The following is a 27,891-nucleotide window of genomic DNA, read 5'->3' as shown; positions in this document are numbered from 1 at the left end:
TACGAATAGTGAGCGACGCGCCGACGACCAAATAAAATCAAGTCTCTCTTCATTTTCCGAACTGCTATTCTATGGAACTGTTTACCCCCCAGTCTAACATCGGAAGCCTCGCTCTATAAGTTCAAAGCTGCCCTCAGGAAATTTACAGCTGACCATGCTTATGCAATCAACGGAATTCCGCCACCTTGCAGTTGATTTTCCCCATTTCTCTCCTCATCAATCCCTACTTGTCTTCGTACATACATCTACATCTACTGTTCTTTCAATCAAATGAACCCCTAGATAGGCACATTGCCTTTGGGTCATTTCATAATAATCATGAAATGAAAGTACTGAAATACGGAATAGGTGCAGTGAAGAGCATAAGCGGACTGCAGCGGGGAGTGCATTCCAACGGTCGGAACCGATGAAAGAAACTGAAAAGAGACTGAAGGGAGCAATGAGTCGGAGAGCGACGATGGTAGTGATCGTGAGAGTGCCGGTGAGAATGTTAGGGTTTTGCGAAGGTTTCGTGGTAGCAAGTCTTCAGTGTACAATCATCTGCTGGCTAGTGCTGATTGTTGCAATTCGTATTCCGACTCTTCTTTCACTTTATTGTGCCGTGGTCGTCGTGGTTATGGACTACAGTTAAAAGTCTTGGAAGCCATCTATTAGCGTCTGTATAAGCCTAATTTGTGTGTACAGAAAGATAGTATAATTGGGTTGAAATTGTTCAAGTAACGTGTCATGTTTAGGGTCCAGCGGATAATGCCGGCATTATATTCGGCATTATACGACTATCCGAGCATCAGAGCATTATGGAGCATTAGAAAGGAACAAAACGAGCATTATGTGAGGTTTGAGCGGCATAACGAGTTTCATAGTGGATAATATAGGGAAATCCCAGGTTTTTGGCAACAATCGGCTACAATCATGATCATGAGATGTTGTCTGATGGTTGGTTTTTGCCATGAAACTCTGAGTAACAACGAAACAGCCCTATTTTACTCCTTTTGTGTACCCATTGCGTACTACGCTCCGCCCTTTCCGGGCATTTGAGCACTATGCATTGTACCGGTGCATGACTTTGTGATTGTGTAGACACGTAACACCTTTAGCACTAACGCTACATAACTATTGCTACATAAAAACGTTATGATTGTAGCGATGTGGTCAGGTAAATGTATACAAGCCATTTGTGAAGCATGCCCAACCGAGGCCGAGGCAGTTCAAGTGACACAAATCCGGAGGAATTATTTACGAGGTTTCTTTTACTTTTAGAACAATGGAGAGCTATGGAGGAGACATACGCGAAGTGAATATCAAAAAGACGAAGAAGAGTTTTCTAGTCGTGCCAGAGGCTCTGGCGATAGCATCTCTAGCAATACTGACGTAGACACTGATGCATTGCTAAATTTGGACCAGGATGAAGAAGCGGCTATAAACAGAAATAGCTCGTTCCAAAAGAACTCAGGCTGCCTTTGCCGAGTTCAGCTCAGGAGGCTCGAAAAGAACTAGAATTTCTCATGGACTCAGTACCAAGTCGATTGCTCTGCAGCGCCTGTCTTACTTTCCTGATGAAGCACGTACAGTTAGTTGTTGACGGTAGTAATGCCAGGCCTACAGTCAAATGCTATCAGAAAGGAGGAGTATAGTGGCAAGCCATACGTCTACACACCATCTCAAGAAGAAGATGAGAGCACAAGCAAAGGATGTAGAGTGGCAAAATAACTTCTGACCACGTGTTTTCAGGATTTCCGCAAATGGGAGGGCTCTCCATCTGAGATCGGATCTCAGGAGCTGGCCTCACGTCTGGTGTTTCAGATGAAGACATTATTCACAGAGTGGACGCAGTGACAGCTTGTCTGCAGGCAGGAATACTATTTGCCAAGATTAACTTCATCCCAACAATGAATGACTGCCTGCAATAATGGTTTCATCTCTCACTACATGGATAATTAGGGGAAATATTTGATACACCGACTATTCTGCCACAACCTTGCATCAAAGTTGGAATGGAGAGCAATCAATGGAGAAGCGATCATGTCTTATAGTGCTAAAAAGTGGTGTAGCTCGTGAGAGATAAGGTGGCAGCTTCAGATGCAGATCGACGATATGCATAATTTCCTGGAAGTTTGACAATGTGCAGACTTTCTTCCATTTTTGTACCAAACGAAGAGCATTATATCCCTTGCCGAAGCATTATAATCAGCATTATAAGGCCGTTTTGGAGCATTATGGTTAGCATTATATAAACATTTTCGGAGCAATATCCGCTGGACCCTAGTCATGTTTGGTGCGGCCAAGCTTGGCCATTAATGTTCTAGGTGTAATGTACTGCTGTTTTTTGTTATCACTTTGTCCTTCCTTCTTTCTTTCTCTTCTTTGTTCATTTTTCAGGTGCAAGTTTATTGTTAGTACACGCATTCGTTATTGCTCTCGCTTTCATTGTTAAAATTCACGCTTGTAAATTTCACTGCTGTTGTTCTTAGTGTTCTTAGTGTTATTTATCTAACTTAGATTTTCTATAATAGTTCAATTTTTGTTTTCAGTGTCCTTTAGTACAACGAAGATTCCTGATGAGTGTTGTACGAAAACTTGTTTGAATCCTTATTTTCTCTACACCATTTCTTCACATTTTCATCGTTTTATTTCACATTGTCTCCACAGTTTTACATTGCATGAATAAAGTGTACACCAATGTCGATTCAGCTTGTATTATTGATTGCGGTTATCAAATTGTTGTCTCCTCGCCGTTTGTTCAACTAAATACTAAAAGGATTGTTCTGGTAGATCGCTGTGACATTGGCCGAGAGTAGTAGGACCTCTATCGGTATCAGAAGTTCGATTTGGTCTGCAACCGCATACCTCCGGCCATTGCAGCATTTGCTAAACACTAGCCCGGCATGAGACCACCATCCCCAATCAGCTCCTCACTGGTCACTGCAGCCTGCTGACCAAGTGCTTGTTCCAGATTGTGGCAGCACCTTCACCCAATTGCACTCACCGTCCTGGAACAGTAAGTTGACGATGCCGCCCACCTCCTGCTAGCTTGCTCTGCCAGACACAGCAGTCGAGTAGCTACACGTCTAAGCTATGTACCTTCACGTCATTCAGGGAGGCAATTCTCACACAACCATCAGGAGCTATCCAGTTCTTGGAACTGGAGAAATTGATCTAAGTTTCCATTACATGTACACTGTAATTTCACAGTCATTTTCATATCTATTATGACTTGTCGAAGAAGAAGAAGAAGATTCGCACCAATAAAAACTGGTGGGTAAAAAACCGTCTCGACTGTTTTTTAGGCAGTGACGGAGAAAGTAAAAGGAGAAAAGAAAAAGAAAAAAGGAAGCGGATGCCACTGTGGGCCAATGCCTGAGGTTGAGCAAAAATGGTGAAGGCTAAAAAGCTCTTCAGAGCGGGAGCAGGCCAGTGCTCAGCGTAGTGCAATATGGACGAGACTCTTGTAGTGAAGTTGTGGACGAGACTGTTGTAGTGAAGTTGTGTTGTGGCGTCGTGCAGCTAAACAGCAGCTAGGTGCAGCGAAAGCATACAGCGAATGGCAGCGCGCAGTGTTGTGGCTTTTTGCAATAGTAGCTCTATGCGGCGAAAGCATCTACTGATAGACTCGCTCCAGCGCGGCGCAGCACAAGCAAGTAAACTAGAAAAACGAAAAAAAAACTAACGAAAGCTCGACTTGGTTGGCGAACACCCACCCCCGGCCCTTTAGAAGCCGGTGTGGCGAGTTAAAACCAAGATTTGAAGGGTACCCAACTATCCTCGCTGGGTGGCTGTCCGCCAACCAAGTGCAAACAAACTGCCTCTCGGGGACGTTTAAAACAGTGGCCAGTCGCGCCAAGCCTTCTCACGTCGCCTCAGCCAGATAACGTAGCTGGAATTTAGTGCTCCGTTTCTGCAGTTCCTTCTTAATTGGCGCTGCTTTTCCTTACAACAGCCCATTGCTCGTGCCAAACCGTCCAGGCTGCTGGAAATGGCTCCTCTAGCTCCCACCTCCGCTGTGAGGGCCTCAACTTCCCAGCCATTCTTCATACACTCCTGTTTGAGGTGGCGATACCGTGACAGCTTCTTCTCCCTGGACTGGATGATGCGGTCTTCGCTAAACACCGTGAGTTCCAGCCAAAGAACCATTCTCAATTTCTTCGAGAAGAGAACTATGTCTGGACGACACGTTGTAGGTGCAATAAAGTGTGGGAATACTAGCCTCTCGTCCAGATCTGAAAGAAGCTGCCAATCATGTGATCCTGACAAAAAACCATCACTCAGACCTTTCCGCTGAGGTAACTCGCCATGGGGGATGTTTTGACCCGGTTTACAGAAGGTAATGTATGTACCATTAGTGGGAGTTTGCTTGGTATTTGAAGACTTTTGCTTTGCTGATACTACTTCTGTCATGAATTTACTGATTTGTTTCAGGACGTTGTCATGGCGCCACGTGTACCTTCCTTGATGGAGTGAGGAAGGGCAGGCGGTGAGAATGTGCCTCAGTGTTGATGTCCGCTGACAAAGAGGGCAATTCTGGTCCACAACAGAGTTGCCCCATCGTCTTAGATTGTCAGGCGAAGGCAGAGTATTAAGTATCGCGTTCATTTGGAACGATATCGTCCTTCCATAGCCCTCGTATAGGAGTTCCCGCCATGTCATGTCCTCGAACATTGTGTCTGCCCATTTGGACCAGGCCCCTTGCATTTGTAGGCCCTTTAGGTGCCGGAGCTGCTCCTGGCAGTCGCCTTCTCTGATTGTATTGAGGATTTGTTTCCTTGGTTTTACCACGCGTGCTTTTGGTGTCACGAAACCCAGTCCGGCTCTGGGCGGTCGCGAAGCAGGCGTGTCCCATACGGCCGCTTCGGCACATTCCAATTCCACAACCGGCGAGAACCTACGGGTGAACGTTTGTTCTTGTTTTCTGTGATGGCAATACAGTTGAGCGATGTTGTGGTCTTTGCTGTGCTTGATAATGTGCCATTTAATAGTTTGCTGCTGCTTCCATAGTGTTGTGATACACATGAGCCGGAGGCCTGGCCTTTCTCGATTTCCGGTGAAGAGGATGGCGGTGTTTGCAGCCTTGGGTAGGCCTGCCCACTTTTTAATAAAGGAGAGGCTGATGTGATGAAGCATTTTGGCAAAACTGTAACACAGGTCAAGTATCTCTAGGTGCCATGATATTTTCGGGATGATCAGAAGAAGAAGAAGAAGAAGAAGAAGAAGAAGAAGAAGAAGAAGAAGAAGAAGAAGAAGAAGGAAAGTAATTCGCACCAATAAAAACTGGTGGGTAAAAAACCGTCTCGACTGTTTTTTAGGCAGTGACGGAGAAAGTAAAAGGAGAAAAGAAAAAGAAAAAGGAAGCGGATGCCACTGTGGGCCAATGCCTGAGGTTGAGCAAAAACGGTGAAGGCTAAAAAGCTCTTCAGAGCGGGAGCAGGCCAGTGCTCAGCGTAGTGCAATATGGACGAGACTCTTGTAGTGAAGTTGTGGACGAGACTGTTGTAGTGAAGTTGTGTTGTGGCGTCGTGCAGCTAAACAGCAGCTTGGTGCAGCGAAAGCATACAGCGAATGGCAGCGCGCAGTGTTGTGGCTTTGTGCAATAGTAGCTCTATGCGGCGAAAGCATCTACTGATAGACTCGCTCCAGCGCGGCGCAGCACAAGCAAGTAAACTAGAAAAACGAAAAAAAAACACTAACGAAAGCTCGACTTGGTTGGCGAACACCCACCCCCGGCCCTTTAGAAGCCGGTGTGGCGAGTTAAAACCAAGATTTGAAGGGTACCCAACTATCCTCGCTGGGTGGCTGTCCGCCAACCAAGTGCCAACAAACTGCCTCTCGGGGACTTTTAAAACAGTGGCCAGTCGCGCCAAGCCTTCTCACGTCGCCTCAGCCAGATAACGTAGCTGGAATTTAGTGCTGCGTTTCTGCAGTTCCTTCTTAATTGGCGCTGCTTTTCCTTACAACAGCCCAATGCCCGTGCCAAACCGTCCAGGCTGCTGGAAATGGCTCCTCTAGCTCCCACCCGGTGTTTGCAGCCTTGGGTAGGCCTGCCCACTTTTTAATAAAGGAGAGGCTGATGTGATGAAGCATTTTGGCAAAACTGTAACGCAGGTCAAGTATCTCTCGGTGCCATGATTTTTTCGGGATGATCAGATGTTGATAGAGCCAGAGTTGCTGGTGACCGACAAGGTGGGTTTCATGCACCAGTTTTAAGAGGTATCTAGTAAGGTCAACGAGATCTTTGCGTTGTTCCTCCTCTTTCATATTGTCCGTCAAATTTCTCCCGAGAAATTTGAATTGCCGACCATTTAGCGGCGGTACATCCTTGCCGGATATTGTAAGGCCGGGGTCGAAACAGGTGTACTTGTTGATTAGTTTCGCCGCGTAGGTCCTGCATTTATGCGGGGCAGCTTTCATTGGAGACCAGGACAAAAACTTGTCCACAACATCTAGTTTCTTTTGTGCGCCATGGGTTCTGTTACTAAAAACGGCTAAATCATCTGCGAAACCAGTGTTAGAAGCAGTGATATCCGTCTGCTTGAAATTGTATGAAAGTGCCTGTAGGGGTTTTGCCTGGAGGGCATCGAGGAGGACTTGGAAGGTAATATTGAACAGTACTGGGGACAGTGGGCATCCCTGAAACACACCGATACTGTACCGGAACGTCCGGGTCTGGGGCTTTCGTACGGAAGCAGTGAGATGTTCGTAGTAAGAAAATACAAGTCTTCTGATTTTCAGTGGGATTTTCAGTGGGATATGGTACCGATGCAATGCCGCTTGAATTAAATTGTGCTTTACTGATCCGAACGCGTTCTTTAGGTCTATCCACACAATGGCTATGGAGCGCTTGTTCCTCTTCGAGTCTTTCATGGCTTCGCTACACAAAGTAGCATGCTCCACACAGCCTGACATTCCCTGCAGGAAACCTTTCTGTGTCATGCCATCAAAATACTCATTCACCAACATATGGCGAGTTAGTATCTTGGACAGCATGGCAAAGAAGATCTTACCATCGCAGTTGGAGAGAGCGATTGGTCGGAACTTTGCTGGATCTGACACACTGTCACTTTTAGCAATTAGTGTAACGGAGGCGCACTGCCAAGATCGCGGGATGACACCAGTCTTCCAAACTGTTTCGAAGATGCTGAAAAGCAGGCATTTGCATCGTTTCCAGATTATGTACGGAATACCGTTTGAACCAGGAGCTGACTTGTTCCTGCATTTTCTTAGGGTATTTTGAAACAAGAAGAAGAAGAAGAAGAAGGAAAGCAATTCGCACCAATAAAAACTGGTGGGTAAAAAACCGTCTCGACTGTTTTTTAGGCAGTGACGGAGAAAGTAAAAGGAGAAAAGAAAAAGAAAAAGGAAGCGGATGCCACTGTGGGCCAATGCCTGGGGTTGAGCAAAAGCGGTGAAGGCTAAAAAGCTCTTCAGAGCGGGAGCAGGCCAGTGCTCAGCGTAGTGCAATATGGACGAGACTGTTGTAGTGAAGTTGTGGACGAGACTGTTGTAGTGAATTTGTGTTGTGGCGTCGTGCAGCTTAACAGCAGCTTGGTGCAGCGAAAGCATACAGCGAATGGCAGCGCGCAGTGTTGTGGCTTTGTGCAATAGTAGCTCTAAGCGGCGAAAGCATCTACTGATAGACTCGCTCCAGCGCGGCGCAGCACAAGCAAGTAGACTAGAAAAACGAAGAAAAAAACGAACGAAAGCTCGACTTGGTTGGCGAACACCCACCCCCGGCCCTTTAGAAGCCGGTGTGGCGAGTTAAAACCAAGATTTGAAGGGTACCCAACTATCCTCGCTGGGTGGCTGTCCGCCAACCAAGTGCCAACAAACTGCCTCTCGGGGACCTTTAAAACAGTGGCCAGTCGCGCCAAGCCTTCTCACGTCGCCTCAGCCAGATAACGTAGCTGGAATTTAGTGCTGCGTTTCTGCAGTTCCTTCTTAATTGGCGCTGTTTTTCCTTACAACCGCCCAATGCCCGTGCCAAACCGTCCAGGCTGCTGGAAATGGCTCCTCTAGCTCCCACCTCCGCTGTGAGGGCCTCGACTTCCCAGCCATTCTTCATACACTCCTGTTTGAGGTGGCGATACCGTGACAGCTTCTTCTCCCTGGACTGGATGATGCGGTCTTCGCTACACACCGTGAGTTCCAGCCAAAGAACCCTTCTCAATTTCTTCGAGAAGAGAACTATGTCTGGACGACACGTGGTAGGTGCAATAAAGTGTGGGAATACTAGCCTCTCGTCCAGATCTGAAAGAAGCTGCCAATCATGTGATCCTGACAAAAAACCATCGCTCAGACCTTTCCGCTGAGGTAACTGGCCATGGGGGATGTTTTGACCCGGTTTACAGAAGGTAATGTATGTACCATTAGTGGCGACTTTTGCTTTGCTGATACTACTTCTGTCATGAATTTACTGATCTGTTTCAGGACGTTGTCATGGCGCCACGTGTACCTTCCTTGATGGAGTGAGGAAGGGCAGGCGGTGAGAATGTGCCTCAGTGTTGATGTCCGCTGACAAAGAGGAGAAGAAGAAGAAGAAGAAGAAGAAGAAGAAGAAGAAGAAGAAGAAGAAGAAGAAGAAGAAGAAGAAGAAGAAGAAGAAGAAGAAGAAGAAGAAGAAGAAGAAGAAGAAGAAGAAGAAGAAGAAGAAGAAGAAGAAGAAGAAGAAGAAGAAGAAGAAGAAGAAGAAGAAGAAGAAGAAGAAGAAGAAGAAGAAGAAGAAGAAGAAGAAGAAGAAGAAGAAGAAGAAGAAGAAGAAGAAGAAGAAGAAGAAGAAGAAGAAGAAGACGAAGGAAAGTAATTCGCACCGTATCTCCGTATGTAAGCGTATGGCGTCTGTAGCATAAAGGCTGTTGCGCATTTCTGTTTTGATGAGATTAGATAGCAACGACAAAGCTAACTCGAAGAAGAAGTAGTCAACCTCTAGGTGTGCACCGGAGAGAAAGTTATTTATTTGCCGCTTCTTCTTTCACTAATAACTATATCCCAGGTGTGTACCTGAGAGAAGAGAAGAATAAAACTAACTCTTGTTGATTACACCGCGCCTACCACTCGGCTTCCTGTTACAACTGTTGATGTTAGTGGACATTATAGTGAACTTGTAGTTTCTTGGTCCTTTTTTTACTTTTTATCAATGCTTTTTTATCAATGCACCAGTAATTTGTCCGGCATCGCGAGCGCGAACAAACGTGTCCGTGATGAAAACTAGAGCGTCTTCCGTTGAATGTTGACGTCTAAAGCCAAACTGACAGGGAGGGTACAAATTCTCCTTGTCCAGAAATGAGGATAGTTGTCTATGGACAATTCGTTCTAACAGCTTCGACACAATTGGCAGGAGAGACACAGGGCGATAATTTCCCGGATCTTGAGGATTTCCAGCCTTGAATACCGGCGTCACATGTGCCAACTTCATGCCGTCCGGCACAGAACCAACAGCAAGAGATGCATTAAATATCAATGTTAAGGAGGGAGCTAGCAAATCAGCGCAGGACTTCAGAAGAAATGCGGGTATTCCATCACTGCCTGTCGCTTTGCTGGTGTCCAAGGAATCCAACAGTTTACGCACACAACCTATTGACACCGAACTGAATGATGTAAAACCCTTAGGTCCCACTGGGCCCTGTGGAAGACACAGTTCAGGTGCTCGTTGTTGATCACTGACAACATCAGCAAATACACACCCAATGTTGCTTGCAGAGCATTGGGAATGGATTGAACACGTTGTCTTCCGGATAACTCGTTCAAAACCTTCCACGTTTTCCTGGGATTACCTTGAACACTGGTGAACTTAGACTGAAAAAATTCGTCTTCAATTCACGGTTCATACGCGTCAAGATACGCCTGGCTTCTTTAAACGCATCGTAATCAGTCTGGCACTTAGATTGCAGCCATTTCCGATGAGCGTGGTTACGTCGTCGTATCAACTGTGAACAGGAACAAATGTTCATTGACCCATGGTGAATGCTGTCTTGGTCGGGAAGACGCGTGGCGCAATGGAGCATGAGCATCAAGAATGGGCACAACCTTAGTCAGCCACTGTTGCCACATGTCGTCGCAGGACCCACGAAGTTCACAGAGGTTGGCGCAAGAAATATCCATACGAAGTGATACCAAGTCCATTCTCTTGAAGTTTCGATAAAGTCGCTGAGAAGGCAATGCTGTCGGCACTGGTTTAACACAAATCTTGGTTGCAATAGCACAGTGGTCGCTGAACGGAACTGGACACACATCAGGCGGGGATATGACTTGAGCTGTACTAACTATGTAATGCTGGTAGAAGTTCAGATTAGCGGTGAAGCGAATTCCCAGATGTTTCAGCACATCGGTACCGTTGAGAGGAGCCCCATCTATTTGGTATGCTGCAGCTGCGGACGGCGAATGCATGTATGTGATCTACAGGTTACTGTGCACATGAATATGATTGTTTTGTTTTATCTGCCCCATTCTGGCGATGTTTGCATGACGCATGTAGCACCCTACTTCAGTCCTTTTTCGCTGTCATGCCCTCAACCCGCACTCGAGGAGGCCGAAGTAACTTGCTTGTGGTCCCACCTGCTAGCACTGCTCGTTCTGCTTTTGGAGCCATTTCGTCGTGAGTGTCGTCGCTCAGCAGCTTCAAAGCTGCCGTCGTACCGTATACCCGGCCCCGACCCCCCTGATATTTAGTAGCAGGAGTATTCTGGTTTGCAGTTAGTACCGTCTTAGCAGTACCTTATTAGGCGGGTTACAGAACTGTCATTAGTTGGCTTTTCTAGTTTTGACAACTCATAGCTCTTCATTGCATGTAGCACCCTACTTCAGTCCTTTTTCGCTGTCATGCCCTCAACCCGCACTCGAGGAGGCCGAAGTAACTTGCTTGTGGTCCCACCTGCTAGCACTGCTCGTTCTGCTTTTGGAGCCATTTCGTCGTGAGTATCGTCGCTCAGCAGCTTCAAAGCTGCCGTCGTACCGTATACCCGGCCCCGACCCCCTGATATTTACTAAGCAGGAGTATTCTGGTTTGCAGTTAGTACCGTCTTAGCAGTACCTTATTAGGCGGGTTACAGAACTGTCATTAGCTGGCTTTTCTAGTTTTGACAACTCATAGCTCTTCATTGCATGTAGCAGTCCGTGCGCCAAGCCCTTGAGTAGCCTGTTTTTTATTTGCAACCGCGGGAAAAATCGAGGTGCAAAAAGATGACGACGACACAATTGTTTTGTTGGTATTTTGCAACCTTATTTGGACCTGAACTGGCGTGTGCTGGAGGAATCCTTGTCCATTACTTGGTTTGCTGCTGAGGTATGTCCCTTTGTCCTCTATGGCACTTTAGCTGAGGTTCGTTGCGCCCAACTGTAGACCATGAAGACCTGTGTTTGCACTACATATTTTTTCGTCGTAATCGTACCATCAACTTGCTTGTCGTGCATGAGTGGATAGCATAATCGGACACTCTCGGCTTATGCTCTAAGCGAAAGGCAGATATATTTGGGTTTAGATTCCCAAAGCACATCCCAATCAGGCTATGCAAAATGGAGCGGCCCACAATTTCGTGAAGGTATGTCGAATTGTGTGGAATTTTGCACTAAAGTAATTGTGCTTGAACAAGGACGTTTTGGCTGCTTATTTTCCTTGGGCATCTCGACATTGCAAACTAGTCCCCTTGCTGTTGTGTCTTCGACATCTAAACGGAATTTCTATGTAAGTCGTGTGGTTGGGGTCCAGATTTTAATCAAAATCCAGCAGTACTCCTGGCTGCTAATCTAGTTTGCTAAAGTTCTGGCTGAAGGTAGTCTGTTGAACAGTTTCTTTTGTATGTACCATGGTAGGACGTTCATTACATTATAGATGGAGTTCATAGTCAAAGAAACTTTTTATGTAGTTTAGCACAACTGCACAGAAGTGCAGGGCCTGAAAGAAAAGCAAGAGCTGGAGACTCAGCGTCCGCAGCATATGCGAATGCATTGTGAGAGCATGTGTCTTGGAATTCAGCTGCATCACACACATATGCACACACACGCGCATGCGCGCGCACACACACACACCACACACACGCACGCGCGCACATCTGGCGCTGGTTGGGTGTTGCATACTGAACATTCTGTACTTGCAACCTTATCTTGATCATGTGTGATAGTTGTGTCACAGGTTTTTGCCATATTTTCTGGATTCTCTGTGCTTTCTGTAGATGGTCTTGTGCGCTCGTCATCAACAGCACTACACTACTGTAGGTCCAGTGGGCCAATCAGGCTGAACGGCATCATCCAGCTGTAATTGGGGTGTAGGTAAGTGTCTCTGCGTGCTCTAATGGTCGACTTGTGGCTTCTGCCTTCAATCATTGTTCTTGCACGGGACCTCAGCCTGCCTCGCATACCCTGTGGCTCACTCGTGTTGGCAGGCTGTGATGCACAGTGGAATCCTTGATGTGGCACTCAGTCTACATGTATGTTGTTTCACGCAACAATATTGCTACTGATGGGCCGCTTTGGTGTGATGCTCTGAATAGATGTACCATGAAAGCCTCTTCATTGGTCTCCGCAGTACATTCGCTCGCCTGGCTCGTTTTGTGGATATTATCCACTGTTGCAATGGAGAACTTTGCGTGAGGTATCTCACTGTTCATTCCGAGCTCTGATTTCTTATCAATGATGGTCTTTTGATATCGTTTGTAGGAGTCGACACCTGCTGTTGCGCCGAGAGCTAGTACTCGCATGAGCTCGCTGGAATTGCTATGTGCATCCACAAAGTCCGAAAGAACAAGCTGGAAAGGGTAAGTGCATGCTGGTGTGCTTGCATGCATCATGCATGATAGCACAAACAAGCACCTGATCCTCTTTGCACGGTGGTTGGATGCTTGACTTCTTTCTGACTTTGATTGGCCGTACACCATCAGCCAAATGTTTCCCCACAACTCACTGTCCACACTATCCACCATTGCGTCCAGCTTCATTTCCGACAGTGGAGTTAGAACGTTATGCTCTTTGTGTTTGAATTCTTGTGCTTGACTTTTGATTTGTGAGCGCATTGCAGCCGACAGCTCTGACACAAAGGATGATGGGCCACTGGGTTGGCTTGTGTGCTGTGTGTGCTGGGTTTTATTTTGTGCTCTGTGTTTCAGGGTCTGGGATCGTGCAACGGCGAGGGAATTGTATAAGCACAGAACTGTGTCACACCTGTACGGTACAGGAGCGTACCTCGTTTATTACTGGTACCATATGACCCATGGCTGAGATGAGCGCCAAGCTTCGAAATAAGGCTGGACAGTAGCCACCGGTTGTTGCAGTTGATGGATGGTAAAGAAGAGGTGAAGAAATCAGCAGCCGTTGCCAGAAGAAGAGAACGGTTCTCGAGGAATGCAAGACAGACGAATCTTGCTGTTGCCAGCAATGCGGACTCCTCGGGTGAGGTGCACTGGTGCATTTCGTCTGTTCTACTCTGCATCAGGCTCTCCAGCTTGAAGTCAGTAGTCTGACTGTCCACCATATCCAGTTGGCCTTTATAACAGGCTAGGCAAAAAGCACTATCCGCGGTGACCGTAAGACCACGCTCAGCGTGCAGCTGACGTTGAACAGCTCCGACGTTCGGACATTTAAGCTTAATTAACACCCCTTATTTGTGCGCTGCACATGGTGCATGTGGGCCTGTTGCTGTCATGGAGCTGCATGTTATGCCGGTTGCAGAGACCCGCTGGCTGATCGTTTAAGTTTACTTTCACGTTAAGCTTCTCGGCCAGCTCTACTGCTTGTAATGAAACTGTGACATGCCGTGGCAAGTCACAACCATCTCTGAGCAGTCTGGTGTTGTTGCGAGTACGGGTACAGGTGTTGGTGGTGCTGCTGCTGCTGCCGCAAGTGCAGGCATTGCTTCTGTAGGCTGCACGTTGTCGGTGACAGGCATTGGCTCTGCTGAATGATTTATGAGCCTTTTCATGCATTTCTTGCAGATACATGCATTTCGTGGTATTGTAGGATGATGTGCATATTCCCAGCATTGCGTGGTCTCGGGGTGGGCATATCTGCCATCAAGGGGAACATCTTGGCAGGCTACACATGGTCCGCATTGCCTGTCAGGATGCAATTTCGAGCCCTGGCTTTGGCGGCCCATTTGGACTTGGTCACAGTGCGGACACTCGTGGTTTCTTCCTGGCCTATAGAAACACCATCTGTCCGCCCATTCGCGTAGTTTTATCAGAGATAGAGCCTTGCAAAATAAGACGGCCCACAATCTCCTGCGACGTATCTACGAAATTCGAAATTGAGAAGAGAAACAAAAAGGCACCGCAACGACGTGAGATGTCGAATATCGTGGTGCACTTTCGAAAAATGTGCTCATCGCTCACCCTTCTAACACGATAACGGCGCAAAAGCAATCGATATAGGAGGATAAGCCTGTATTCTCAAGGTAACCAATTGTCGAAAATTGAGAAGAATTCGGTATGTCACTAAATTCGTCTTCAAATTTCCCGCGGTTGCAAATAAAAGTGCAACTTTTAGACGACTTTTTTGAACTTGGCGCACGGACTGGTAGCACCCTACTTCAGTCCTTTTTCGCTGTCATGCCCTCAACCCGCACTCGAGGAGGCCGAAGTAACTTGCTTGTGGTCCCACCTGCTAGCACTGCTCGTTCTGCTTTTGGAGCCATTTCGTCGTGAGTATCGTCGCTCAGCAGCTTCAAAGCTGCCGTCGTACCGTATACCAGTCCTGGAAATCGCCTAGTTAGGACAATGTGTATGTACGGTGCCCACGTGATGAAAACATTACGTCAGAAGGAGAAATATAACGCCAAGGCGGAGCTGGACCCTGTCTCACAGCACGTGGTGGTCATAACAAAAGGGAAAATGAACTTTTTTTCAAAAAATCTCCTTTCCTTTCCTTTCGTCCAGTCTTTGTTTTACTTCCGTTTTTGTACAATGTCACTCAACTCCTCATCCCCGTCGACTCGTAAGAGAAAAATAACAGGTTATATCGCCGACAAAGTGAAGCGCCTGAGCTGCCTCAGCAAACGTAAAAATGGCTTGATTCGAGCGGTAAGTTTCCTCTATCCTCTACCTTGTTGTACATTGCGAATTTTCACCTGATATAAAGTTTCTTGTGTTTGCATCTTTGTGTTGACGCAGGGCATGGAGCTTCATGAAGCTACACACGCCAAGGTGCTAGTTCTGGTGATCTCGCCATCAGGTGTTGAGCACCTTTATAGCAGCAGTCCGGTAGACGACTTCTTCCCAGCCCTTAAAAAATCGAATTCCCCACCTCCTGCCCCTACAACTCCCACCCCACCAACTCCCACCTCACCAACTCCCACCTCACCAACTCCCACCTCACCAACTCCCACCTCACCAACTCCCACCTTACCATGCACTACGCCTAGCCTTACTCCAGTCGCATGCATAGCACGCCCAAACTCTTACCAGTAAAAATTGATTCACCATCATCATGATCATGTACAATATATTATTACGAGTTGATTCACCATGTACATATTAATATCTATTATTCTGATTTTGTTCTAGAATGTAGCATGTGAGAATACCATTATGCCATATCATCAAAGGCAAAAATTTGGAGTTGAAACGAGGGATTCTAAGTAAAAAAACATAGTTTATCATTGTTGATGAAGATAACAAACGATAATAAACGAAGGTGCTCATAAGTTATGTCAAAATCACCGGCATTGCAAGAAGCAAGTGTTGAAAAAGTCTATACACTGATGGCGTTGTGTCTGAGTAGAAAACAATCTTCATCTTTCGCGTTGAGTCGGTGTGGACTCGCAACTTACAGGAAGAACTGGTATCTGCGCATGGAGTAGATAAGAACACATGCATACAACACTGGTGTAGATGCCTGATGCAAACATGACAACACGATTCGCAACACCACCCTTCATCAGCCAAAACATTCTCATCATGTGAGTGATTTATCATCCTAGAAGGTAGGTGTATTTAAAAGAACTGAAATAAATATCCTATGAATCACTGACATCAGGATCAGAACATAAAATAAATTAGAGATATGTTTAGGGTAGTTTTCAGATGCAGGTTTGCACTTGGGTTTTAAAAATCAACAATATTAAATTTACATTCAGCAGTGCTTTCCAAGACACTTACCAGTTCATACTGGTCCACAAACTTACAGTATCCAAGGCCACTTACCTCATCCACATGCACCTAAATTGATCATAAATCAATAGACCAATAATTATTGATCAACAGATACACATATAAAAAATTACAACAGAAGAGGCTGTACTCACCGGACAGGCGTCAGCAACATAGCCAAACCAATCACCACCAGGAAGACAATCTAGTTGTCCTCGTCCGACGAGCACGCATGGGCACAGCTGACAGACACCAAACTCCGCATTTCCCGGACGATGGACAGGACATCGGTTTGCAAGGTCGCCTTGGCCATGCTGTCATTGAGGCCGCCCGCCAATGACTGCTCGGGTAGAGACTGCAGCATCCGCTGGAATTCTGCCTTGAGAGACGAGACAGAGCGGCGTGCATCTCCAGACGACTTCTCCCTTTCTTCAACGGTCACAAAGTGCATTGCTGCTGTCGCACGAGCTGTCGTGGATTTGCCGTCTGCAAAGGTGCAGCACATCTTCCGCCGGCGCCGTTTCCCCTCAGCGGTGAGTTCCATAGCAGCACTGTCCATTACAAACTCAGTAGACATGGACTCCAGTGGACGCTGGAAGGCCAAGCAGTCATCAGGGCACAAGAACTGGCGCACACGGGATCGCCAGACCACGAGCTCCTTGGTGTAAGCTGGCCGTGGCTTGGGGGCTGATTTGGGGTCAGTCAACCCCAATGTACAAAACACCTTGCCGCGCAGCTTCACTAACTGGTTGTAGTTGCGGACTACACGGCGCCACATGTTGGAGTCCTTCTCCCCCGAGATCCAGGCCTTAATGTTGGCATTTAGCTCTTCCACAATAGCGTCCAGGGCTTGGTGGGAGTCGCCTCTGCCCGATCGTGACAAGAACATATGCTTGTCAAGTTCACATCTCAGATCTTCAGGCATGGCAAGTCGCTGCTGCTCCTCAAACATGTCAATGAGTTGGTAGGTGGTGTGGTTACGTGCATACAGCAGCGGGCTGATGGTCCTGCGTGCTGCCAGGAACAAAGGTACATCGCAGTGGCGTGCACCACGGCGGAGCATAAACAGGGTGAAGCAGTATGTCGTCACCAGTTCCAAGAGCCAAGAGAACACCTTGTTCTTCTCGAACTTCTTGGCCCACTCAAAGAAACCTTCTGCAGTGGGGGCACAATCACTTGCACACGACACAACATAGGGGCGTAGCAGCTCATCCATGCATCCATCTGTGAAGCGACTAAGTTCATCATAAGTGCGGTGGTGGTCCTTGGCCTTGTGGGCCCAGTCTAGCTGACGCGGCGAATTGTAGCCTTGACTGAAACAAAACTCTTTGTACACAAAAGGCCAAAGAGTCTTGACAATGGCCTGGATCAAGTTCATCTCCCAGTGAAGGCCTCCACTTTGCGACACAACCCAGTCGAACTCACCTGCAGGGATGCTACCCGGCACATTCAAATCTCCACTCGCTACCCTGCCCTGTACATGAGTGCTTACACGGCTACGCAATGATGCTAGGCTGCCAGACACATTCAAAGAGTGCTGCCTACAGTAGCCCACCAACAACTCCTTGCTCATGCTACCTACATCTAAAATGCCCGCGGCATGGTACGCTGCTTTCCTGGCCTCGTCTCTACTTTGAGCAATGACAGTACGCATGAGTGAATACGGAAGGCCATCACAGACAATGGTAAGCCACTCTCTACAGCCCTGCTCACCAACACATTGCTTCACACCTGCACTTGTCCCAATTTCCCTCAGGAGAACACGCACTGCCTCATGTGAATTGGGGTTCACAAAGACAGGCTCGAGCAATCCTACATTTGCCGGAGGGACAGGAGGAGAATCTAACTGCTCTGAGCGTGTTGCCCTAACCCGCCCTACACTCACCCCACCACTGTCTGCTACATTGCGATACACAAAGTGCGATCCTGCTCCCACTGCCGGGGAAGACGGAAGACGGAGAACTTCAGTGGACACTCGAGAAAGACCGGCTGCTTCTGCGATAGCAGCCCTGATGTTTGTGACAGTACACTCCGAATTGCTACATTTTACTTTTCTTTTCTCGTACTGCTTTTGACACCCAGGGCAAACTATGAAAGATCTGCTAGCTTCCTCCTCCTGTCGGAATCTTACTACTGGGTCACAACCATTGTTGTGCTCCATTGCCAGACCAGCTATTCTATTTCCAACATAGCTGGCCAAATAGCTGTGCATTGGCGATGCTGGAGAGGTCGGAGCAGGGCCACGGAGTGCTTCTAAAAGCTGTTCCTCACTCGGAAAGGACCAGTGCCGCATGTGATAGTTTTCTACGGATTGCAGGTCCTGTGCCGAATGTAACGCGTAAACCACATTCGTCAAAATCTCGTAAGTTGACCGATTCGCACCCCGTGATAAATACGAGCGCATTTGCCGCTGCTCATTGTCAAATCCCACTGTAACAAAGCCCCTTGGCACTTTAACAGGCTCACCTCCTAGATTGCCAAGCCAATCTTTCAGCAGGGCATAGCTACTCCCTGGACCCAAGTGGCCAATCATGTCCACAGCAGTTTTACTTTGCGTGATAGCGTACACGACTGCCTGAAACACCATGTGGAATTGGGAGCAATAGTTCAGGTTCCGAGCAGCGTAAACCGATTCGATAGCTTCCTGTTGGCGCATGCTACGTTTTGCTGCCCCTACGGACGACTGCACTGAAAGTGGCGCCGTCATGCCACACACAAAAGCCTCTACTACGGGATTATAGGAGCGGGAAGTGATGCGCCCAGCGGGGATGCCCAGCAATGACTCCACTTTCCTACTCTCCTTTGAGTGGCTAATGGCGTCTAGAGTTTCCGCAAACAGAAACTTGTTCTCTATCTTACATATCTCATTAACTACCTTTACCCTACCCTGCTCTGTCGCAAGAAGCTCATCTAAACATTCCCTTGACTTCAGCAACACGTTCTCTTCCCGCAACTCATCAACCTCCCTCTGCAACTTCTCCACTAAATCCCTTAGTTCCTCACAGTCCCCACACCCTACAGGTTTGTTTTCTGGGAGTGGGCTAGGTGGGGCAGGTACCTCACTTGGAGATGGAACCTTGAGCGAGTCTGCGGACGTCCTTGGTGGTGCATACAGCTCGTGCTGGACGACTTCCGGCTTGCAGTCGGCCACAGCTCTGCACCCTCTGCAGATCGAGGAAACAGGACGTCCAGCAATACTGGAGAGGACGTCCAGAACAGCCCTCCTCGTTGTCGTGTCCTTGGCGGACGAGGAAGGGCTTTCCCAATCCGAATGGAAAGGGTTAGGACAAGAGTAGTGTCCAGGAGTAACACTAACTCTACGCTTAGAGCGCCGCGTCTGGATACCGCTCTTCTTCATTGCCTCAGCTCAATAAACCACGACAAACTGTGATAAATTCGTTCCAAGCGATCTATTTTCTTCACATTTTGAAAAAACGGCACATGAAAGTGAATTTTTTTTTCACTGGATATCTCAAGGAGTCCTATTACTCCCATCTCCGCATGCACAGAATCTCCGCAACTCAGCAGGTTTTTCCGCATTGGACATGCAAGGCAAAGAAATTTGCTTATTTTTTAGATGCACGGTGCTTTCAAATCCATGATCACTTTGTGCAGGAAAAAATATGACGCTTGCAGACGCGTACGCACCGTACGTGATTTCCAAGGAAACCTCCGATGCCCTAACTAGGCGATTTCCCAGAACTGTCATTAGCTGGCTTTTCTAGTTTTGACAACTCATAGCTCTTCATTGACATACTCCCTTCGATAGGCATCTATTTGCCTCTGGAGGATCCGTGAAATAAAAATCAATCAATCAATCAGATAGCTCCCATTCTCTCTTCTTTCTCATTATTTTCTCACAAACTCTCCTTCCTTGTAACACAATAACATTCGCTGCCTTGTCGCTGTCATTGAGCATTTGTGCTCGTTTGGATTTGCGAAATAAAATAGATTACACAGACAAACAAACAAACATTCACCAAGAAAACATGGGGTATCATAGTATCAAGTGTGCATGGGGGCTGCATCATATACAGTCTTGATATTGTGTGCTCTTGCTTGCGCCGATCGACGTTGAACGTCGCAACAGCAACTTCCTGTCGTGTCGTATGAATCGGACAGCTACCTCCAGCTTTCCCGATCCGACAGGCCGGCATGATATGCAAACTCAAGTCCGTACCATCAGCGCCACGTCGAATGTGCTTTCAGACCCGGGGGCAGCACTCCGGAAAATACGGTACAATTCTGGAAATAGTTCGTGCCCATCGCCCAAGGCCAAAAGGACTCAAAAGAGGCACACCTGACCAGACAGACAGAATGGAGAGTGTGAGACACAGACAGACAGATAGATAGACAGAGAGAGACAGAAGGACACAGACAGTCAGACAGACAGAGACAGATACAGTATAAAACTTGGTGTAAGCGACCTCTCGTTTTAGCGACCACCTGGTCTTAACCCTGAAAAATCGAATTTGTAAATTCATATCGAGTGCTACATCAGTTGAAAGAGCATGAACAGCTGCAAAATCTCTGAAAGTTTTGTCTCGATCTGACCAGCCGTTCAAGAGTTATGGCCGAAATGTGCCCTTGCAAGGAAAGATTTTTGGGTAGCAACCTGTCATTTTTTAGTAGCACTGTACATGTATTTGAATGTGAGCAGACCGTGTGCAACTTGTCGTATCATGGAAAAGCGCGAAAGTTTGCAGAATTTTGCTCCAAGTCCAAAACATCACGTTTTTTAGCCATGTATTGGGCTGCACGGCGGCGGGATTCGCCCGCCGCCGTGCAGCAGGACTTTTGCCAGCACCCTCGTGACGTTGCAGATATGTGGCTTGATTATTGTATGACGTTGATTTAGTGACTTTGGCAAGTTTGAGTCGTGTCAAGAAGTCAGGTAGGATTCAGTACTAGGCAGTAGTGGAACGTGAGTGGTAGTCTTTGCCGATTTTGGAGGGTATCCTGGATTTGGTTTGCAGCGCTGTGGAAATGACCTCGTAGCATGCCCTAAACCTGAAAAAATTCAAAAATTGACTTGGGTCTGTGCGAGTCTGTGAGAGAACGCCCACTCGTACCATTGTGACAGATTTCAGGGCCACGTTGAGGGGCCCTATCCGGGACTGCAACAAGCAGCTGATACAGGATCGGCATGTGGAACAGTGTGTGACTCCTCGCCCGGCAGAGAAGTCGCAAGCAACTTTCGCAACTTTCATCATTTTCGCGAACTATTGAAGTGCCTACGTCACGCTGCCTGAAAACTTGTAGTCGTAGTTACAAGGCCAAGTGGTGACAAACAAAAGTCGTGTCACCTGCGCTTGTCGTGTTTCCAATGGTCACAGGATTACTTCTTTGACTGGGGCGCGCTGGTGCAAGATCGCGAGTTCAAATTTTGTTTTACATAATGTCCCAGTGTACAAGGAGAAAGGTTGCCCAACTCACCCTACGAACTACCGCCCAATATCCCTCCTCCCCTGTATAGCAAAACTCTATGAAAAAATAGTAGCGAAACAACTCCAGGCTTACCTAACAATAAAACAGAAGATATGCAGTCAACAATACGCGTACGTGAAGGAGAAGTCTGCGACAGACCAGCTTATTATACTTACCCAGCAAATGGCCGACTACATTGATGAGCGTCTGAACTTCGACCTGGTCTCCCTAGATTTCTGCAAGGCATTTGACAGAGTAAGCCACTCAACTCTCCTCCGTCAAGTCAGTAAATTCTCGGACCATAAAGTCACTGCCTGGACTAAGAGCTATTTGCAGGATCGAAGCATAGCCGTGAAGATTGAGTCATGCATGTCAGGGCCCAAAGTCACCAACTGTGGTGTTCCCCAGGGATCGCATCTGTCACCTCTACTGTTCGTGATCTACATTAATGACCTACCAGAAGCCATACATCACTCGCACACCTTCTTGTTTGCGGATGATGTCACTCTAATTTTGCCGTACAAAGGCTCGCTGTCAAGTCCTGGTATCCAAGCAGACATTCATGCATATCAAAACTGGGCCAGGGAAAGAGGCGGAGAGTTTTCGCCCTCAAAAACTTCTGTTTTAAGCTTCCGTTATAAGCCAGCGGCAGCATCGTCACCAGCACCAACATCTGCCACCTACACTATGGAGGGTCTACCTCTTCCCAGTATTGACATCCTCAAACATCTGGGAGTTCGCTTCAGTGCAGACTTAAACTTCCGTCAACACTATCTTGACATCAGTCGCAAATTCAAGCAAAGAGTAAGCCTACTTTGTCACATGGCACATCGTCTTACACCGCAGGCCATGATGCTCCTCTACAAGTGCTATGTTAGACCTGTGATTGAGTATAGCGTCGTAGTGTGGTCCTTCCGTCTTCGTTTCGCCAGCGAGAAGTACTATAGTCCAGCGGCCCAAACTTCAAAAAAAATTCCGTTTCAGTCTCAAGCAGACAACCTGGGTTCTTCACTACGGCCTAAAGTATGTATACCTGACCTGGATTCCGCTTGTTGTCATCTTCAGAGTTAGGGCAGAAGCTCAGGAGAAGCCAATTTCTCCGCTCTCGTCGGCGATACTGCGCACCATCTGGGGGTGCACAGTTCACGGAAAGGAGCGCCTTTTTCAAATTTTTGAAGATGACGACGACACCGACAGGATACTCTTTGAAATGTAGAATTGCATTTTCGTTTGGTAGTTGCATAGTAGTTGCGTTTCGCGCTGTTTGAGTGCCTCCTGCCCACCGATCACAGCATGGTAGACACCTTTTGACATGATGGAGGAAGAGGCCGTGGAGCTTCTTAGGCCTCGTCCTGGGAATGGCGTTGTATCGCGGGAATTTTGCTTGTGCCATTGCGTTCAATGCATCGCAGGAAAAGCAAACCCGATTTACTTTGCAGAGTTGGGAAACTTTGTTTGAAGCTGCTAAATGCAGGCAGGACGAGCTATACCTTCTTGTGCGAGAGCGTCCGCGGATGGTACCACCGCAAGTGCTACAGTACATACACTAACAAAACGTTGCTGGGTCGGCTGCCACTTGGACGTGGCCATGACTTTTCAAGCCATTCTGAATTGGAGGAGATACATGTATGTGATGATGGGACACCATGTACCAGCAAAGCGTAGAACAAGGAGAGATGTACAATGATTGAATCCACATCTGCAGACTTGTGCCTCATGACATGTGCATCTAGCAGAGTTGGAGAACAACGCAAGAATTTTGGCTTTCGCTCCAGAATGGCCCAGATTGCGTTGCAGCGGAAATCCACTATCAACTTCGGAGCATGCTACAGTGCCTTCACCCACCTGGCCACTATGCACCGGCAACGAAGTGGCAAAGGGAGTGACCAGCCGTCGGCCTACGAAACATTTGACAGCCTGGTGCTGTATATACAGTCCGAGTTGAAGTCTGCAAGGGCCTTGCCCATGAAGCTTCTCACGGATAAGTACAATAACTGCAAACGGCACCAGCTTGGCCGACCATCACACTCCGCCTTAGTATCCAACTTTCATGCTGAAAAAGAAGATAATGAGCTACTTGGGGACCAGGTGAGTTCTTGGCATTGTTGAATGTGTAGAAATAATTTGATCATGTTTTATTGTTTGGTCATGACCAAGGAAATCCAAATAACACATACGCTCAACTACAAGATCACATGATTGCATGTACACACCAGATCATGAGTCCAGACTCAACTCATGCACAGCAACTAAAAGCCGCTAAGTTCATTTCACACGCGCGCTCGGGAAACGGCACATGCTGCATGCATAACATAACACGATGCGCTACTATCATGAATGTCTGGGTGGCCAAGGAATGCCACAATGTGTATGTAGACGTGAACACTACAGTGCCTGACATCTACAACATAGGAATGTATTAAATGGAATGCAAGTGTTCATGCTCATGTAATGTGGTAGTCTTCTTTGGTTGAATTACGTTCGTGGCTGTTACACGTATTATTACGACCAGCTTGGCTCTCGCGCTACTTCACACGGTACACATGTAGGTCAGAATAAATCAGGGCTTGTGGTCCGAGTCAGAGTAATGTCCAAAGCTGACGTCAGTATTCTAGGCTGACTTTATGCAAGAAGAGACAGAATTATAAACTGGTTGTTTTCTAAACACAATTGTATAGCCCGTGATAACGCGGACATGCGAACTTGACTTGTTTAAGGATCGAATTTCATTGGCGTGTTTCATTTGCGTTTTGTGTTTGAACTGTGTGTTTCCTTCAGCAATTGACATGTATGGTAAGTGGCATGGGTATACAGGCGCACTCTTCACAGAGCAACCACTTGTCTGTGTCGTCTGCAAACGGTCCGATGGCCGGTAATACCCAGTCATTGCCGAACAGTCATACTTGTAACGCACCTGGCCCGGCTCCAACCATCCCAGTCCAGCCGGTCGCCGCAGATTTCCTGCCCGCATCCACGTCCACTGCGCACCCCAGTGTCCGGCAAGAGAACGGGCCCAATGCCAGGAGTTACGACGGGCCCACTGCCAGGAATTACGATAGGCTCACTGCCAGGAGTTACGATAGGCCCGCTGCGATATCCACTGGGCTTGTCCCCGCCAATGTCGTGTTGCCCACTCATTTCGGCTTCAAAGGATCCGCTACTCCGCCGCGTCAGGTGAACACCAGTGGATCCGTTTCATCTCTGGGTACTACATCAGCCTCCAGTACAGATGTGTCGTCTAGTACGGCTTTGACTATAACCTCGGGTGCGAGGCAACCAGTGGCGGCTGCGGTGTCTTCTACAGCGCCATCTCAACCACGGTCGCAGCAGGTTCTTGCTGATCTCTAGCGTGCTATGTGGTGTGTGAGTGTGTGTGCGCGCGCGGACGCGCACACACAATGCCATGTGTTGTGCGGTGTGTGTGTGTGTGCGTGTGTGGTTTGTGTATGTGTGTGTGCGAGCGCGCGCGCACAATGTCATGTGTTGTGCGGTGTGTGTACGTGTGTGTGTGCGCGCGCGCGCGCATGCACACAATGCCATGATGAGGGTGAAGGCAGTTTCGATAGTGGATTGGACTGTAAGTCCGACTGTGAATCGGACAGTGAGTCTGAAAGCTAAGGCTAGTGGACCGCACTATTGAAGTTTTTGAATTGATTTGAATTTGAATTGTACTTTTCAACTCTGCAGCAAATGACAAATACACTACTGCGCTATTATTTACAACATCTTCCATATCGCTCGTTTGCTAAGATCAGCTTATGATCGCTATCACTCTGCCATTTTCCGGTGTCCTTTGCTTCGCTCGTGCTTGCTCTCTTCCGCTGGTGTTGTCGAGATCGTGTCCCAATAAATGAAATCCTCTCATACGAAAGATCCATGTTTGGGGGTGATTTTGGTCGAATTTTACAACAAATCAATCTGTGCCATCTCTAATCACCATCAATAGGAAATGAACGCTCGGCAAAGGGCAACCATGATCTACGAATCATCCAAATACAAGAACAAATTCACATCGACTGCACTAATTTTCAATAAAATATCGTATCACATGCTGCCAATTTCAATCAAGGAGTCGTAAAATAACGTAAAATAACGACTTCCGTAACGAAACCTAAAATTGGTTCTCCCCAGCTTATGCCCTAGTTCTGGACATGACAACAAGCCGTTTCGACATCCCTAGGACATGGTCTTTTCACCCATGCAAAGCTCAGGTTGTCTGCTTGAGACTGAAACGGGACTTGCAAAACAACGTCTTTTAGATTTGGGCCGCAGGACTACTACTGATCCACATGACCGAGCGTATCACCCCAGCCGTAGCCAGCCGCTTGTACACTGGATATGTTCGACCTGTGGTTGAATACGCCTCATCCCTCTGGCAATTTCAACTCTCCAGTGCTCAGGCTACTACCCTTGAACGGCTACAGGCAAGAGTGGCACGTGTGATCCTGCGGAAGTATGGCGTGTACCCTCCTCAAACGGAGCCGAAAGCCTCACTTTTCGCGCACCTCCAGTGGCCCAGCCTCGCATGGCGAAGACACATTCAGTGCCTTCTTGAGCTCCACCACCTTATCAATAGCCAGATGACGACCCTGGAGGACCTAGGCTACTCAGTGTCAAACAGCGCCAGGCACCCCCAACATATACTCCCACCTGCTAGAGCCAGCACACACACCCGTGCCACCCTTCTCTTTGTCACCACCGCCACATGGAACTCCCTCCCGGCTGCCATTCGTACTGTATCCAGCCCAAAATGTTTTACCGCTCTTGTCCGCACACACTTTGCTATCACCCGTTATGAGCCCTCTGGCTTCATTCCACGTAGAGTAGCGATGTCATAGAGCACTGTGTTATATTACTACCACCCCGCATCATTCTATTTCCTATATATAATTTTTATTTTTCTCCTCAGCTTCTTCTTCATAAAACTCGTGGCCTGGCATGAGTAAATCATGGATGTGGCAAATGGGATTTAGGCCTTTGGCCTATGGTTGGTGGATCTGATCTATCCTCCCCCACCGTTTAGGCCCCGGTCACACATGCACTTTTTTTGGCGGTTCCGCCAAAGCGTAACTTACGCTTCCGCCGTTGCCTCGGCAACGGCGGAGGCGTAAGTTACGCTTTGGCGGAAAATTTGGATTTCGCTACGCCAAAAAAATGCGAGCGGAGCCTCCGCTTTCGCGGATCCGCTTTGGCGGAACCTGCATGGTGATGGCTTTGGAGTTTGGTGTGGTACTTCTGCACTGAGTTCTGGTGTTGTTTGGTTGCCGTTTGGTATTCAGTTTTCATATTGTTCTTCTTTGCCAATGAACTGTACGTTCTGGAGATCTCGCAAACAATACTGCATCGTTATGAGTGGATAATTGGTGAGGGAATCCGTCTCCCAAGTCATTGGTCCCGATCGCGGACGATCTCCAACTCTTTCTTTCTCTCTCCAAGCAATACGTCCACCAGAGTATGCAACACTAGGACTGCAACCAGGGAGTAGTAGAGTACTCTGCCACACCCTCACTGCAACTGCAGGCATCCACGCAGTCGCTGGGTCGATGATGGATCATGGAGGAGGCAACGACACCCTGCTATAAAACTATTTGAATTTGATATTGATGTAAACTAAACTAATATTCAAATACACCCGTGCTGGGCCGCAGTGAATGTGCCCCAAATCCACGAGTGTACTTGACAGGAGACATTCAGCAGCCTGTCAGCGATCCACGATAGCTCTACTTGTACAAGCGAAGGTCGCTTCAACTCGGACAAGAACTGAGGAGGCACGACACCCTGCTATACAACTATTTGAATTTGATATTGATGTAAACCAAACTAGTAATATTCAAGTACACCTGTACTGGGCCGCAGTGAATGCGCTCCAAATCCACGAGTGTACTTGACAGGAGACATTCAGCAGCCTGTCAGCGATCCACGATAGCTCTACTTGTACAAGCAAAGGCCGCTTCAACTCGGACAAGAACATCTAAAATTTCATAGGACGTGCTGCATTTGCATTCTCTCCGCCAAAGCGGAGCGTTGAGGAGCACAGTAGTCTACATGTATGTGTGACCGCTGCATCGTGTGGTCCGCCAAAAGCGGCTGCGGTAGTTCCGCTTTCCGCCTCCGCAAAAGCGGTGCAAGCTTTTCATGTGTGACCGCGGCCTTAGGAGCCGCATCTGACGCCTGATCATGGGGTGGTGGCGTCCCACGGAAGCGGAAAGGTGGTTCTTGACCAGGGAGTTGTACGACTCCTTGTTCTTGACCTGCCCGGTACGCGAACCCGTCGAATTTATTTATTTATTTTTTTCTTCTTCATAAGCTGTTGACGAAGACTCCCTCGATTTAGGCTAAGGCCTGTGGAGAATCCATACATACAAATACAAATACAAACCAAGCCCCCAGCTGTAGCTAGCAT

General features: G+C 47.6%; 1 protein-coding gene and 1 long non-coding RNA gene across 3 annotated transcripts; both read left to right on the top strand.

The window, feature by feature from the left end:
* The first annotated feature begins 11,100 nt into the window (after nucleotides 1-11,100).
* On the top strand, nucleotides 11,101-13,946 carry LOC135806868 (uncharacterized). 2 transcript variants are annotated; one of them, XR_010551320.1, is made up of 5 exons: nucleotides 11,101-11,525; nucleotides 11,626-11,668; nucleotides 12,156-12,252; nucleotides 12,640-12,737; nucleotides 13,086-13,946. It is a non-coding gene; the product is annotated as an uncharacterized LOC135806868 (long non-coding RNA). The 2 variants fall into 2 exon arrangements; XR_010551321.1 differs by lacking the exon at nucleotides 11,626-11,668.
* Nucleotides 13,947-22,442: 8,496 nt separating this feature from the next.
* LOC135814743 (uncharacterized) lies at nucleotides 22,443-25,259 on the top strand. Its single transcript, XM_065327912.1, has 2 exons — nucleotides 22,443-23,576; nucleotides 24,267-25,259. Exons 1-2 carry the CDS (start codon nucleotides 23,172-23,174, stop codon nucleotides 24,834-24,836), a joined length of 975 nt encoding a protein of 324 aa, XP_065183984.1. The 5' UTR covers nucleotides 22,443-23,171; the 3' UTR covers nucleotides 24,837-25,259.
* Nucleotides 25,260-27,891: the final 2,632 nt, after the last annotated feature.

This window comes from Sycon ciliatum, chromosome 1 (genome assembly GCF_964019385.1).
Source record: "Sycon ciliatum chromosome 1, ocSycCili1.1, whole genome shotgun sequence".
Lineage (NCBI taxonomy): Eukaryota > Metazoa > Porifera > Calcarea > Leucosolenida > Sycettidae > Sycon > Sycon ciliatum.
The sequence above is the reverse complement of the archived record's forward strand: the minus strand, read 5'-3'. Positions and strand labels throughout refer to the sequence as shown.